Source organism: Orcinus orca, chromosome 2, assembly GCF_937001465.1.
Source record: "Orcinus orca chromosome 2, mOrcOrc1.1, whole genome shotgun sequence".
Taxonomy (NCBI): domain Eukaryota; kingdom Metazoa; phylum Chordata; class Mammalia; order Artiodactyla; family Delphinidae; genus Orcinus; species Orcinus orca.
The window spans coordinates 76,068,448-76,081,416 of record NC_064560.1 but is presented as its reverse complement, the minus strand read 5'-3'; the positions used below and the strand labels follow the sequence as shown (position 1 = coordinate 76,081,416).

Sequence of the window (12,969 nt, the reverse complement as noted above, 5' to 3'; positions counted from 1 at the left end):
GGGGTGGCCCAACACGGCGGTCAAGAGCATGGGCATCAGAGCTGGACAGTTGGTCCTGAGCTCTGCTCTGCCACATACTAGCTGTGTGACCCTGGGCAAGTCACACAGTCTCTCTGTCTCTTGATTTCCTCATCTGTGAAATGGGGGCGATAACAGTACCCCTCTCAGAAGGTGGTCATGAGGATGGAGCAAAGTGCTTAGACAGTGCTTGGCACATAATATACAACTAAAAGCTCTTTGTTAACAGAAGGGTAAGGAAGCCAGCTGGCCGGCAGCTCAGGGGGGCCGAGCACTCATGCTCTACTCACCAGACAGTTCCAGACTCTAATGCGGAAGCCAGCTTCAGTGCTTTGTCGAGGTTTTTTGTGAACACAGCTGCTGTTAGTCCGTATTCAAGGCTATTTGCTCTTTTTATCACTTCTTCGATATTTTTGAACTTCAGTATTGGCTGCACCGGTCCAAAAATCTATGATTAATTGGAAGAATGGCAGTGAGAACCTGCTGGAATGAAGCATGTATGCCCTAAGCAGGCACTTCCTTCGTTTATGCTTTTTTCAAACACCCACAGTGCTCACACGCACGAAGAGGATAACTGAAGGAGAGAGTCCAAACATCTTTTTAGCTGTGTGATGGTTGAAATCCCAAGGGAAAGACTGAATTAAACAAAAATAAAAAATAACAACCAAAATAATACGTTGGGTCGAAGCTCTCTCAATGTGATTAGGGCTTCTAGAAGCCCCAGCTTCAAGCTTTGGAGGAGCCCCTGCATGCTGGGATGCACTGAAGACAAAACCTTGGAAGTCATTCTTGGAAAGTTATCGTGAAGGGTGTTTGCAGGCACAGACTGCAGGCCCTGGTCTCTTGGTGCTGCATTTTCTATCAATGAAGATGACCTAAAATGTTTCCCTAATAACTCCCAGGGGAGGGAATGAGGCAGTGTTCCTCACCATCTACAACATAGCAAAGGAAAGGAAAGAGCTACAGGCTGAACATTTAAAGGTGATTTTGAAAGGAGCTTGTAACTGATTCAATGTTCAGCACCATAGCCCAGCAGGACAGGGTCAGCCTGCTGAAATACCTGCCCTGGTTCCCACAGAGCTTGTCATAGAGAGGTTTAAAGAGCTGAGTCTCATGCCATCAGGGTACAGTTAGTAACGCATAAAAATCTCAAGGAGAAAGTGTATAAAAGGCTCAAACCGGGAAGACTTAGGCAATGATTCACTCTTTCATGTGCCCCAAAAGGCCACATTCCGGGGTCCAAGCACCTGGGACTCAGGTGGGAACCAGTTGTTACTAGCCTAACAGTGGCACTGAAAGACACAGTTAGAATTACACTCTTATTGGGGGTCATCTTAATTTCCACCATTTCTAAGGATGCCCATGATGGAAAACTTCAAAGAGACTTCTAGCCAGGACATGTTTTTGGAATGAACACTTGTCATTTAAGTTCGGTCTGGGGGAACTGAAGGCAGCTTTGGGCCCTGAATCCATGGCTCAATTCCTGACAAAATGCACAGGTTGCAATGGCCCTCCACCCTAGGCTAACCTGAGGACATGTTAGAAGACAGAAGAGGGATTGTTGTTCCCCGGAGACAATGAGCAATGGGTGGAACTGGGGGCTAGGACAAACTCTACACAGGGCTCAGGGGTCCCAGGAGCAGGACGGCTTCCCAAAGGACCCCTAAGGAGAGGGGAAAGGCCACAGGAAAAAGGAAAACAGTCCCTTCACAAAGATTTCTGGGATCCCTGGGCCCTGGAGAAGACTCAGGTTTGAAAGGCCCAGCCCCCTTCCCCACTCCCCTGGGCCCCAGCTCAGCACAGGGCCCCACAGGACATGGTTTTTCCTGCAGCCCCAGTACCTCCTCTTTGGCGATCCGCATGGTGTCGGTAACTTCTGAGAAGACAGTGGGTTTGATGAAGAGCCCCCTGTCTTCCATGGCCGAGCCCCCATATTCCAGCTTGGCTCCCTCCTTCTTTCCGCTCTCAATCAGATCGAGGATTTTGTTGAACTGCTTCTGGTCAATCTGTAAAACAGTGAGAGGTAAGCCCGGCTTCCTTCTGGGAGGTGACTACCAACTTATGTGTCCAACGGCCTCCTATGTGATCACTGTCCTACCCATCATGTTTTGGCCAAGAAAAAATTGATGTACCAGATGTTCCCTGTATGCAAATATTCCTCCGATGCACAAATCTGGGCTCTTTGGAGCAGGGGAGAGATGGGCTTTTCTCATCTTCTCCAGGTGTAGGTTTATTCATACACCCTCCATGCTGTTAAGCAAATCTGTGGGTGAAACAAGATCTGAAGTAGTCAAATTCTTTGTTCTAACTCTTCCATCCTTCTAGGGTTGCCAGATTTAGCAAATAAAACCACAGGATGCCCAATTAAATTTGAATTCCTAAAAAGCAATGAATGATTTTTAAAGTATAAGCATATCCCAAACAATACTTGGGAAACACTTACACTAAAAATGTATTCACTGTTTATTTGAACTGGGTGCCATGTATTCTAACTGGCTACCCTGCACCCTGCTCCTAGGGCACCAACAGTTATTGGAATTCTCCATCCAGAGTGCAGAGAAGTGAGAAGTAAATCTGACCACCTTACTCATCACCCCTGGACACAGAGTAGAGGCTCAAGGTGAGGTAGAGGGGCTGCTCCTGGTTGATGGGGAGCCAGCTCATCAGAAGGGCTCCATCTTCTGTCACCTTGTTTAGGGGTCTCCTGGGCTGGGGTGTACCCTGTACCACCAGCCTAACACCCAGCTTGTGGATGTTGTATTCGACCGGCTGGCAAAGGGCACCTCTCTGGGAGACTCAAGGGGGGAAGTGCTCTTCCCACCAAAAATGATCCCTCTTCCCAAATCCGTGGGAACCCTGTTCTTGACCCTGACCCTGTTGCAAATCCCCTCCCTCTGGCTGGGAGAGACAGAGCTTTGTTAGATAGGTTTGCTATAGCTGTGACTTTCAGATAAAAAAGTGGTTTAATTTAAGCAAATTTGAATAAAAAAATAAGCAAACCCAATGGTGCATTTGGATGACTGTCTGTCCCTGAGGAGTAGGCTGGCTTTCTTGGAAGGGTGGGCACAAACCATGCAAGCCCCTTGACCAGTCATCTTATGAAACGTGGACCCAGTGTTAAAACACCAAGTTGGATCCATACCTCACACTCTGTACCAAGACAGATTCCAGGTAGATCAAAGACTTAATCACGAAAGATGAAGTAATAAAAAGTTTTCAAATTCTCTCATGTGGGAGAATGCCTCCATAAGTTTGGAGTGCTGATGGCCTTTCTATGGCTTGAAATCCAGAAGCCAAAAGAAAAGATTAATAAATTTGAGAACGTAAAAAAAAAAAGAAGGCAAAAACAGCATAAGCAAAGTCAAAGGGCAAAACAACAAACTGGAAAAAATTGACAAGTCATATCATAGAAATAGTGCTAGTATGTAAAGAATTCTCTCTAGTATGTAAAGAATTCTTAGAAGTGACAAAAAAATGATCAGCAGTACAAGAGAAAAATATGCAAAGCACTTGCACAGTTGATAGAAAAGTAAATACAAATGGCCTTTAAACATGATAAGATGTTCTACCTTACTCATTATAAGAGATATATATACATTAAAAACAAATGAGATATCATTTTTAACTATCAGATGGGCAAAACTCCATACATATTCTGTTAGTAAGGCTGGAGAAACAGGCAAGCTCATACAAGGTTGGCAGGAACGTAAGTAAGTTGGTTCATGTTTTTGGAAGGTAATTTGGCAATGCTTGTAGAAATCATAAATGTGCTCTCACTCAGCAGTCCCACTTGGGCAATCCCTCCTGTGGATTTCCTTGTGTATGTGTGGAATGACATACTCTGTGGCACCGTGCGTGACCGCACACACCCACATACTCATCAGTACATGTTACTTGAATTCTGTTGGATTCATACAGTGGAAGTCTACGTACATATAAAAAAGAACAAGGCAGGTTCCCATGGTTTGGTATGATATGGAAAGCTCTTCATGTTTCTTGTTAGGGGACAAAAATCAAGGTGCAAAACAGTACTGTGTATAGATATTTCGAGTAAAAACAAGGGAAACCAGAATTCATATTACATTCTTGTATACATACTCAGTTTTGCTTGTATATACAGAAATTCTGGAGAATTTTCTTCTAAGAACTAAGAACACAGGATACCCATGGATGGAAGGGTAAAAACCATGCCTATGAAGGAAACTTTTTCACTACTGACCTTTATATGTCTTTTGGGTTTTGACCGTGTGTTAAGTACTGCCACCTAAAAAGTAACTCAAACTGCAGCATATCTCATAATATCTCAAGGTTCCCTCAACTTCTCTCTGGGAAGTCTTAACCAAGTCTTGGGTTAAAAGTGCCAGGATTGCTCTCTCCTCCTCCTTGGAGACCAAGAGGCTTGTGGGGCTTCATCAAACTACAGACCCTCAGCGGCCACTGACCATGTTCTGCCTCCAAGACTGTCTGTCCTGAAGCCAGCGGAGGGCCCCATGGAAACTCTACCGTCCAGACTCAACTCTTCCTGGCAAGTCCGTGTGAATGTGTTGTTTAAATCTAATAATCCTCCATGAATGTCAGCTGGTGCCTCACAGTGCGAGAGAAGAACCTGCTGGGAAGTGAAGGCTGCACCAGGGCACAGCACCAAAGACGGAGAAACAGGGTCCTGCAGACGGCCAAGGCTGTGAGTGGCTCTGCCGGAGAGGAGAGGACAGAGAGGATGCAGGACCCCGCCCCCCACCAGGTGGCCTGCGTGAGTCTGTGCATATCTTTGCTCAGTTGCCAAACAAACCTGAATAATTCTGGAGTGTTCTGGCTGCCTGCAGTGGACACCTATCTGGTCAGCTAGCTGTTTTACAGGCATGAGACAGACAGAACTATTTAGACAGCTGTAAATCCTCTTGGAGTAAAGCCTTATTAACGTAGATGAAAAAGCACTTTGGCAGAAAAAAAAACCCCAACAACATCCTAAAATAATATGCTGAGGTTAGATGGCTTAAGTGAGTTTTCAAAAGGACTTTCAGCAGCAGCATCAAAAGCACTGATGAAATCAACACCACTGTGCTGTTTTGGAAGAGATTTCTATATCTGGCTTCAAAAGTCAAGCCTGAAGCCTTGGAAAGAGACTTATGAATAATGATGGGGTAAAAGGGATTCCTTAGAATGGGATCAGCTCACATATTTCCCACGGATTCTGGGTTAGCTTTACAATCACAGCAGATTTGATAATGACTTGTGGCCATGTCTGTATTCATACCTGAAATCCAACCAAGGCCGATGGACAACTTTGTGTCACTGGCTGCTGGGTTTGGGGTTGAGGCCTGACAGGATGCGGAGTGCTGGCCACAAGTGGAGATGTTTCTCTCCACCAGGGTCACGTGGCTCCAGAGCCACAGAGCATGTGGGATGGGGCAAGGCAGGGGTGGGCACTATAGCCAGAAACACACCTTTTCCACATGGCCCTCCCCTATCCCCAGCCAAGATGGTTAAGCAAGACCTAACTGATGTGGCTTGAAGTCATGCACAGACATTTGCTGCCACTTAGATCAGGGGGCCTGCCATTTAATGCCCCCCCTTAAAAAATAAAAACGTATTAAGTGCCTTGAAATTTTCATAATATTCATCAATTACACTATTTTCCAGATGAGGAAACTGAGGTTTGGAAGGAGCTTGTGGCTTTCACAAAATCACAGAGCCAAACTTGCCCTCAGATCCATGGCTTCCCGTGGAAACACGTGGTGCCAACGCAGTGGGTAAGTAGCCAGCTCCCGGAACAGACACAAATTGGGTGAGTCCTGACATGTGATTTGAAATTTCCTGGCTGGAGCAGGACTTTGGCTACAAGCAAAGTAGGCTGCTGTTGAACTCCATTTTAATAATGCATGGGATGGTCAGGCTGCCCTCTTTTAAATATTTATCCATCTGCCGCACTGCATACTTAGTAAGAAAGTGATACAGGACCTGCCCTCTTAAAGAGGTTATTAAACCTCGTGGTTATGATCATTTTCATCCTGTCGTTAGCTTCAAAAACCAGGTCTCCAGAGATGTGTTCCTACTGCCTGGAGATGTATCCCCATCCTCCGAGCCCTTTCCAGTGGGATTCTTTGGTTTCTGATGGTCACTTTGTCCTATAATGCACATGAGCTCAAGGGCCTCCAGGCTGAGGCCTCTGGCTCCAGCTGCTGCCTCCACCTGTACTCTGCTGCATTTTAGCCAGGGTTACAACTCGCTTCTGCAGGGAGCCCAGCCAGGCAAGACAGCCTCTGCCTGAGGCTCTCTCCTGGGGACCCTGGTGGCTCAGAGAAGGGTTGGTCCTTTGGCTGGAGGGTGCAGTCACATGGACTTATGAACCGGGAATGCCTCCCTTCCACCAAGGCCTAGAGCTCAGCATTATCTGCTGCAAAGAGCAGAGCTCTGTGTGTACACCCCCATTTCATAACACTACCAAGACCTGATGGGAGTGAACTGTTGATCAGCGTCTGAACAAAAGCCTCAAGTGGCTGGGCAAGTGAGTAAGGGAGTCCCCTGGAGTCACGGAGCACCAGAGCTGTACAGGGCCAGGGCCAGAGGCCTGCCTGGTTCAGCCCCCAGACGTGCACCTCAAGATCTGATACGTCAGTAGGTTACCTGGGGCCCCTGTTCGGTCCTGATGTCGAAGGGGTCTCCAATGGGCCGTTTCTTGGCGAACTCCACGCTCCGCCTGACAAACTCATCATAGACCTGCTCCTCCACAAATACCCTGGAGGCGGCCGTGCAGCACTGGCCTTGGTTGAAGAACACTCCCTGATGGGCGCACTCCACTGCCAAGTCCACTGGAGAGAGGGGGCGGCGAGGGAAGAGGAAGCGATTAAGTTGTTAAGGCCGGACTGGCGACAGCTGCAACTCTAATTGCCCACATGAGAAAACAGGCCCCGGGATGGCTACGTTTCAGAAATTAATTTTGCTCAGCACTTCCCAAACAGAGAGCATGGGAAAGGGGATTTTTCGATCCATGGAGTTTGGGGTTAAATAGGTCCCCTGACTGCAGGACTTAGTGTCTTTACTGCACTAATGAGCACAGAGACTTGTCACATCCTCACCTCACTTGCCCATGACCTCACTTGCTCACATGACCCTTATCAAACCAACCCTCAGACAGGAGTCCTGTGTTTCAGCTGTAGTTTTCCTCATTGGGAGGGAAAGAGGGTGAGCTGAGGGGGTGAGCAGAAGGGGCACCCAGATATGGAGGCACAAGAATGCAAAATAGGAGTCCGGCTCTTTGGAACTCCAAATGTGGGTCACAGTGGGGCAATACCCAGTACTGTTCCGTGTGGCTCCAGAGACCACTAGCAACACTGATGAGGCTTCCATCAGGGAGCACCAAACCAGGCAAAAATGAGCAGTCCACCTTCACACCCAGCCTCCCTTTCTTTCCTTGGGGCTTGTTTCCTCACCCAGTCCTCTCCCATTGAAAGCCAGCTTCAAGGAGTAGAACTGAAACCAGTTATTTACACCTTGGCGAGAAATTGTGCTAGGATCATTTTTCTCAGGGATATTTGCAATTCCAAACTTATCTGAGTGTGGAGTGGAAGGCTTTGTACTCCATGAAAGGAATTCCTGGCACCAGTGGGCAGGTGGGGGAGGCTGTTCTTTAAGGCAAAGGTGTTTTAGTGTACTTGGGAAGTCACACCAAAAATCTGGCAGCGGACCATGTCAGCAGGTCGATGAATGTCTGATGTGGCCCTTCCTTCCCTCTTCTGGACATGACAACCAAGAAGAGTGTCTATTTTAATATTATGTCATGAGACACAAACTGCCCCCAAGCTGCTGGGCAGGGTGGCTTTCCCAGGGAAGAGGTAGTGAAGGGAGAGACAGCACCTAGGCCAGCAGGATATCTTTAAGGGTCACCTGCCACTGGCCTCTGTTTTGTCAGATCTGAGACAAAGAAGGAAGAAATATCTCAAGTCTTCGAGAGCCTGAAAGCATCATAGGAAGTACCGACTTGGAGGGTAGAATGATGAATGCTTGTGGGGGGAGCACATGCCCTTCTCCTCCTCCTCTTGGCCTTCCCCCTCTCCCCCGACACAGGGGGCTCTGGAGAAGAACCCCAGCCCGCTTGTCACGGCCCCAGCTCTGCAAGGACAGGGAAGGCAAACTCATGAAGGGCAGAAACAGGCGGCCTCTCTGGCTACCACAGGAAACATGTCCTCCTCCAACGCAGCTTTCTACCAGCAGTAAAGCTGGCGTTTGGATCTCCATCTGCCTATTATTTATGGAGGGATAACCCGAGGTGGAGAAACATCCCCATTGTGTGTGTGCTTGTCTTTCTCAATTGGTTCTGATTTGGGCAAGGAAGTGGGGAGAGATTTACGGGTCCCATAAAGCCCCAGCAATGCCCGGAAGGGGAGAGACTCACGGTCGGCATCAGCACACACGATGCAGGGGTTTTTCCCACCAAGCTCCAGTGTCACCCTCTTCAGGTTGCTATGGGAGGCGGCTTCTTTAACCAGCTTTCCAACCTTCAGGATAAAAACCAGACCACATTAAGCCTCGGACACAGCTGGATGTGGCCCACACATTCTGGACAAGCCTGGAGGCATGAGTGTGGCATGGCCTGGGCTGCGGCCTCCCTACCCAGGCACCCTGGGCCTTGATGCTGCCCCCTCACTCCCCTGGCCTCTCCCAGCATTCCCTCTCGGATCAGACACGGCTGGAATCCCGGATCTGAGTTGCTCCACGTACTGGGGTGGACGGAGAGCCTTCGAAGGCTCAGTGACTTGCCCACGGCCACACAGCTGGCTAGTGGTGGAGCTGGCTGTCACCTGTCCTGGTGCCTGTCCCTCCCGGCATCAGGCTGGTCCAGCTCAAGGGACCAAGGGGAGGTCGGTCTGTGTTGTCCTTTGGTATAATCTGAGGGAACCTCTGAGAATTAGGGAAATAGGGGAGTTAACCTTTAGGATGGGAAACACATCCTAAGACTGAGGGCCCCCAGCGGGTAGGGAGAGAATTGCTTTCCTATGAAGTAACGGGAGGACCACTCAACAAACTGTGATGTCCAACCTCCCGCATGTACCTACCATCCCCTGCACTGCTAGAGGTGGGCTTGGCCCAGCACACAGCAGTGACTTGTCTTGGGCCGGGTGCCACCAACTTCTGAGTTGGGAGACTCTTAGAGACCAGTGTGCACACAGGGGCCTAGTGCCGGATAGCCAGCAGGAGGCAGAGCTAGGCTCTTTCAGGGCTGAGGCTATTTCCTCAAAACTAAGGTGAGAGTGCATTTTTTTTTAATGTTTTTTTTTTTTTTTTTTGATGTGGACCATTTTTAAAGTCTTTATTGAATTTGTTACAATATTGCTTCTGTTTTATGTTTTGGTTTTTTGGCTGCGAGGCACGTGGGATCTTAGCCCCCTGACCAGGGATCAAACCCGCCCCCCTTGCAGTGGAAGGTGAAGTCTTAACCACTGGACTGCCAGGGAAGTCCCCGAGAGTGCATTTTAAAACTCGGCCAGCTCCTGGGTGATGGCCTGAAGGAGGTGTGGATGGCCTGATCCAGGTGATAAGGACTGTCTCCAGGGAGAGTACCTGAAGCAAACCAGCCTGCTGTGGGCCTGCGATCTCTTGTGAGGCTGAGGCACAGCTGGGGGCCTCGGTGGGAAGCACCCCTCTTAGGGAGATGCCTGTCAGTTGAGCAATCCCTGGGGTCACAGAAGCCACCTTCTTGTGCAGGAGGCTGGCTGCCTGGTGACAGCCCCACCCGGCTGGACCCATGGGTAGCCCTGCAGTCGCCTAGAGAGAGAAGCTGGGCAGGGGCAGGGGCAGGGGCAGTGATGCTTCTGCTGTTGGGTGAGAAGACTGGGAAGACATAGGAGCCGCTGGGGGGCAGGACCCTCTCTGCCCCTCCGTCCCCCTCAGTCCCCTGTCTTCCAGCTACTGTCCAGCAGCCATAGGATTGGGTCTTGGGCCTCTGGCTGGACTAAACTAGGAGGGAGATGGGAGCACTTACTGCTGGGGAAATTTTATCCATTTATTTTTTTAAGTACAGAAGAAGTACTTTCTCATTAGAAATAATTCCCACATATAGATGTGTGTAAATTAAAGGGGAAAGTTTTTATCTTCCCTCACTCTGTTAATGCCCCAGGACCTGCCCCAGAGGAGGCCACAGTAAGAATTTTTGGGGGGAGTCCTTCCAGGTAATTTCTATTTCTCTACACACACCCTTTTGCTAATGGTATATACATATATATAGTATATACTTTCTTACAGTTTACTTTTTTTTTCTGGTACGCGGGTCTCTCACTGTTGTGGCCTCTCCCGTTGTGGAGCACAGGCTCCGGACACGCAGGCTCAGCGGCCATGGCTCACGGGCCCAGCCACTCTGCGGCATGTGGGATCTTCCCGGACCAGGGCACGAACCTGTGTCCCCTGCATCGGCAGGTGGACTCTCAACCACTGCACCACCAGGGAAGCCCTACAATTTACTTTTTTTTTGTGCTTCAGCAATAGATCATGGACAGCTTTCCTTATTGTAATGGCTGTAAAACGTCATATAGGATGGATACAATATACTTGAAAGTATGTCCTTGAATGCTCATGAGAATAGTAGTTGCTTCAAAATGGAATTTCTGAAACAAAAGTTTACACTTTCAAATGTACGATCAATACTACAATATTGCCAATCACCTTAGGCTTATTTTTTAACCTTGATTATGCTGTTTATCCTATGGATATTTCAATTTTTATTTTATCTTATCTATGAATATTTTCTTCTGAGGCTTCTGAGTAAATGAATTAGATATTTATTTAGTTTGGAAACTGGACCAGTAACTTTTTTTTTTAACTGATTGTTAAAAAAAAGTACTATTTTTTTTAGTACAAATATGTACTAAAATGGGGTCATCATAGTTTAGCCTCTAAACAGAGAATTCTCAGCGACAGCCACTGTCCCCCATAGTCGGCGAGGAGGGTTACCTCTGTGGACCCAGTGAAGGCTATCTTGTTGATCTGAGGGTGAGAAGAAATTGCTGCTCCCACCGTGGGCCCAAATCCTGGCACGATGTTCACCACGCCCGGAGGGAATCCCACCTGGGAGGAAATTGAGATGGTGTTCAGAAGAGGAGGTTGGGTGAGGTCCCTGAGCAGAGCAGCACCCTCACCTGGAAGCTTGGGCCCGGTTCCTATCGCCACCCCAAGACCAGACCCAGTCAGCCAGTGTGCGGGTGGGGCCAAGGCAAGGCACACACCCTCCTTCTGGGCGGCCCTGCCTACCCCAAAGGGCTTCTGAGCAAAACGGCAGTGGCCATTTCATAGCAGAGCACCATTCTGTGTGTGTGTGTGTGTGTGTGTGTGTGTGTGTGTGTGTGTCTGCATGGGTCTGTCTCTGTGTGTGTGTCTGCATGGGTCTGTCTCTGTGTGTGTCTATGTTTGTGTCTATATGGGTCTGTCTCTGTGTGTCTGTGTGTGTGTGTGTTTGTCTGTGTGTTGGGGGGAGAAGGGACACCTTGGTCACAGTCCCCAACTCGGAGGTACCTGCAAAATACCCTTCCTGGGCTTCAGCTTTCATTTTTAAAATCTGCCCCATTAATGTTCCAAATGGCAATATGGTCTCACTCCCTCAGAATCCCTGCTGTTGAACCTGGGTCACGCCGAGAGCCAGCACATCCTGAAGGTAGGGAGCGACTTTTCTTTCACATTCATGCTTGGTGCTCCTCATATGCTGGGTCCTCTTTATTAACCAAGAGCACCACAAATGAACAGGTGGGGGATGCTGAACCACTGGGGCATGCTGAACCCCTGGGGGATGCCAGTGTCTTCATTAAAACACATTATTTTAGTAAGGCAAGATTTTACAACATCGTGCTTGAGTCTTTAGTTTTCCTAAACACTTTTTGAAACAGTTGTGACTTTAGAATCTGTAAGTCTGATTACTACAATGTCATAAGGTCCTACATCACGGGTCAAAGGAAAGTGGGAAATTGGTCAATTATTGGCTTTGCAGCCTTACATGTAAGTAATAAAGGTCTTGCTTTCCTGTCGTATTAGCCCAGCTGAGAAGTGGAATGAATGGATCTTACTTCCTATCCCTCTTTTCTTCGAGTTTCTTTTTAAAACTCTTTGCAAATACGAGTTGGGGACAAAATGACTGAAACACATTGCCAGGTGTGTCTGGAAGGAGGTGTCCCTTTGGGCTGTCCATTTCCCTACGCGGTGGCTGCCACGAAGAGGACGGTCACCCGAGAGCAGAGCATTGGTGAGGAGGCTCAGGGCTCAGCAGTAGCCCCTCCAGGGGGAGCTGGCGAGATCACCCACCCACAAGAAGAATGGACCATTTTGTACACCACATGTGCAGGGCCCAAAGAACCTGCCTCCCAAGTAACCCTCCTGTAAATTCTCTAGACAAAATATTTGGTCATAAACCATGGGTTTGAGCTCATAATAAGAGTAAATCATTCTCATTAGGATCAGTGGGAGGAATGGAGTCTCTTCTATCTCAGTGACCGCAAGCAGGAGAGGGAATGAGCGGCTGCCAAGTGAAACCCAGGAGGCATTCCCTTCCCACTCGGCCAGGAGCCGGCCGGCGCTGGCAAGCACAGCACAGCTCCATGGGGCAGACTCATCTTGTGACGGTGGCCTGGTTCCTGGGAGTGGCAATGTAATTGAGGACACAGAATATTTTCTCTTTGGATATCTTACCTCTTTGATCAAAGAGCCGAGATAGAGGGCCGTGAGGGGAGTCTGCTCCGCTGGCTTCACGACCACGGTGTTCCCACAGCAGAGAGCGGGTGCCAGCTTCCACACCAGCATCAGCAGAGGGAAGTTCCACTGCAGCAGAACACAGAGTGGTTGGGGGGCCCAGATCCACTACTACACTGTCCTGGAGGCCCTGCGATGCCTCCATGGAGCACTTGCTTTGCATGGTTTAGATTTGGGGTATAGGAGGTAACGTAGGAGTATGCGATGATCGGAACTGCATTCCTG

General features: G+C 48.7%; 1 protein-coding gene across 1 annotated transcript in view; it reads right to left on the bottom strand.

Moving 5' to 3' along the window:
* Window positions 1-12,969, bottom strand: part of ALDH1A3 (aldehyde dehydrogenase 1 family member A3) — a 36,497-nt gene that overhangs the window by 7,719 nt on the left and 15,809 nt on the right. Inside the window, exons 6-11 of the mRNA XM_004271647.3 lie at window positions 12,685-12,813; window positions 10,963-11,076; window positions 8,411-8,513; window positions 6,643-6,827; window positions 1,860-2,024; window positions 309-466 (exon numbers count right to left, since the gene is read on the bottom strand). Of these exons, the coding sequence (XP_004271695.1) occupies window positions 309-466; window positions 1,860-2,024; window positions 6,643-6,827; window positions 8,411-8,513; window positions 10,963-11,076; window positions 12,685-12,813 (854 nt within the window). The remainder of the gene's footprint in view (window positions 1-308; window positions 467-1,859; window positions 2,025-6,642; window positions 6,828-8,410; window positions 8,514-10,962; window positions 11,077-12,684; window positions 12,814-12,969) is intronic.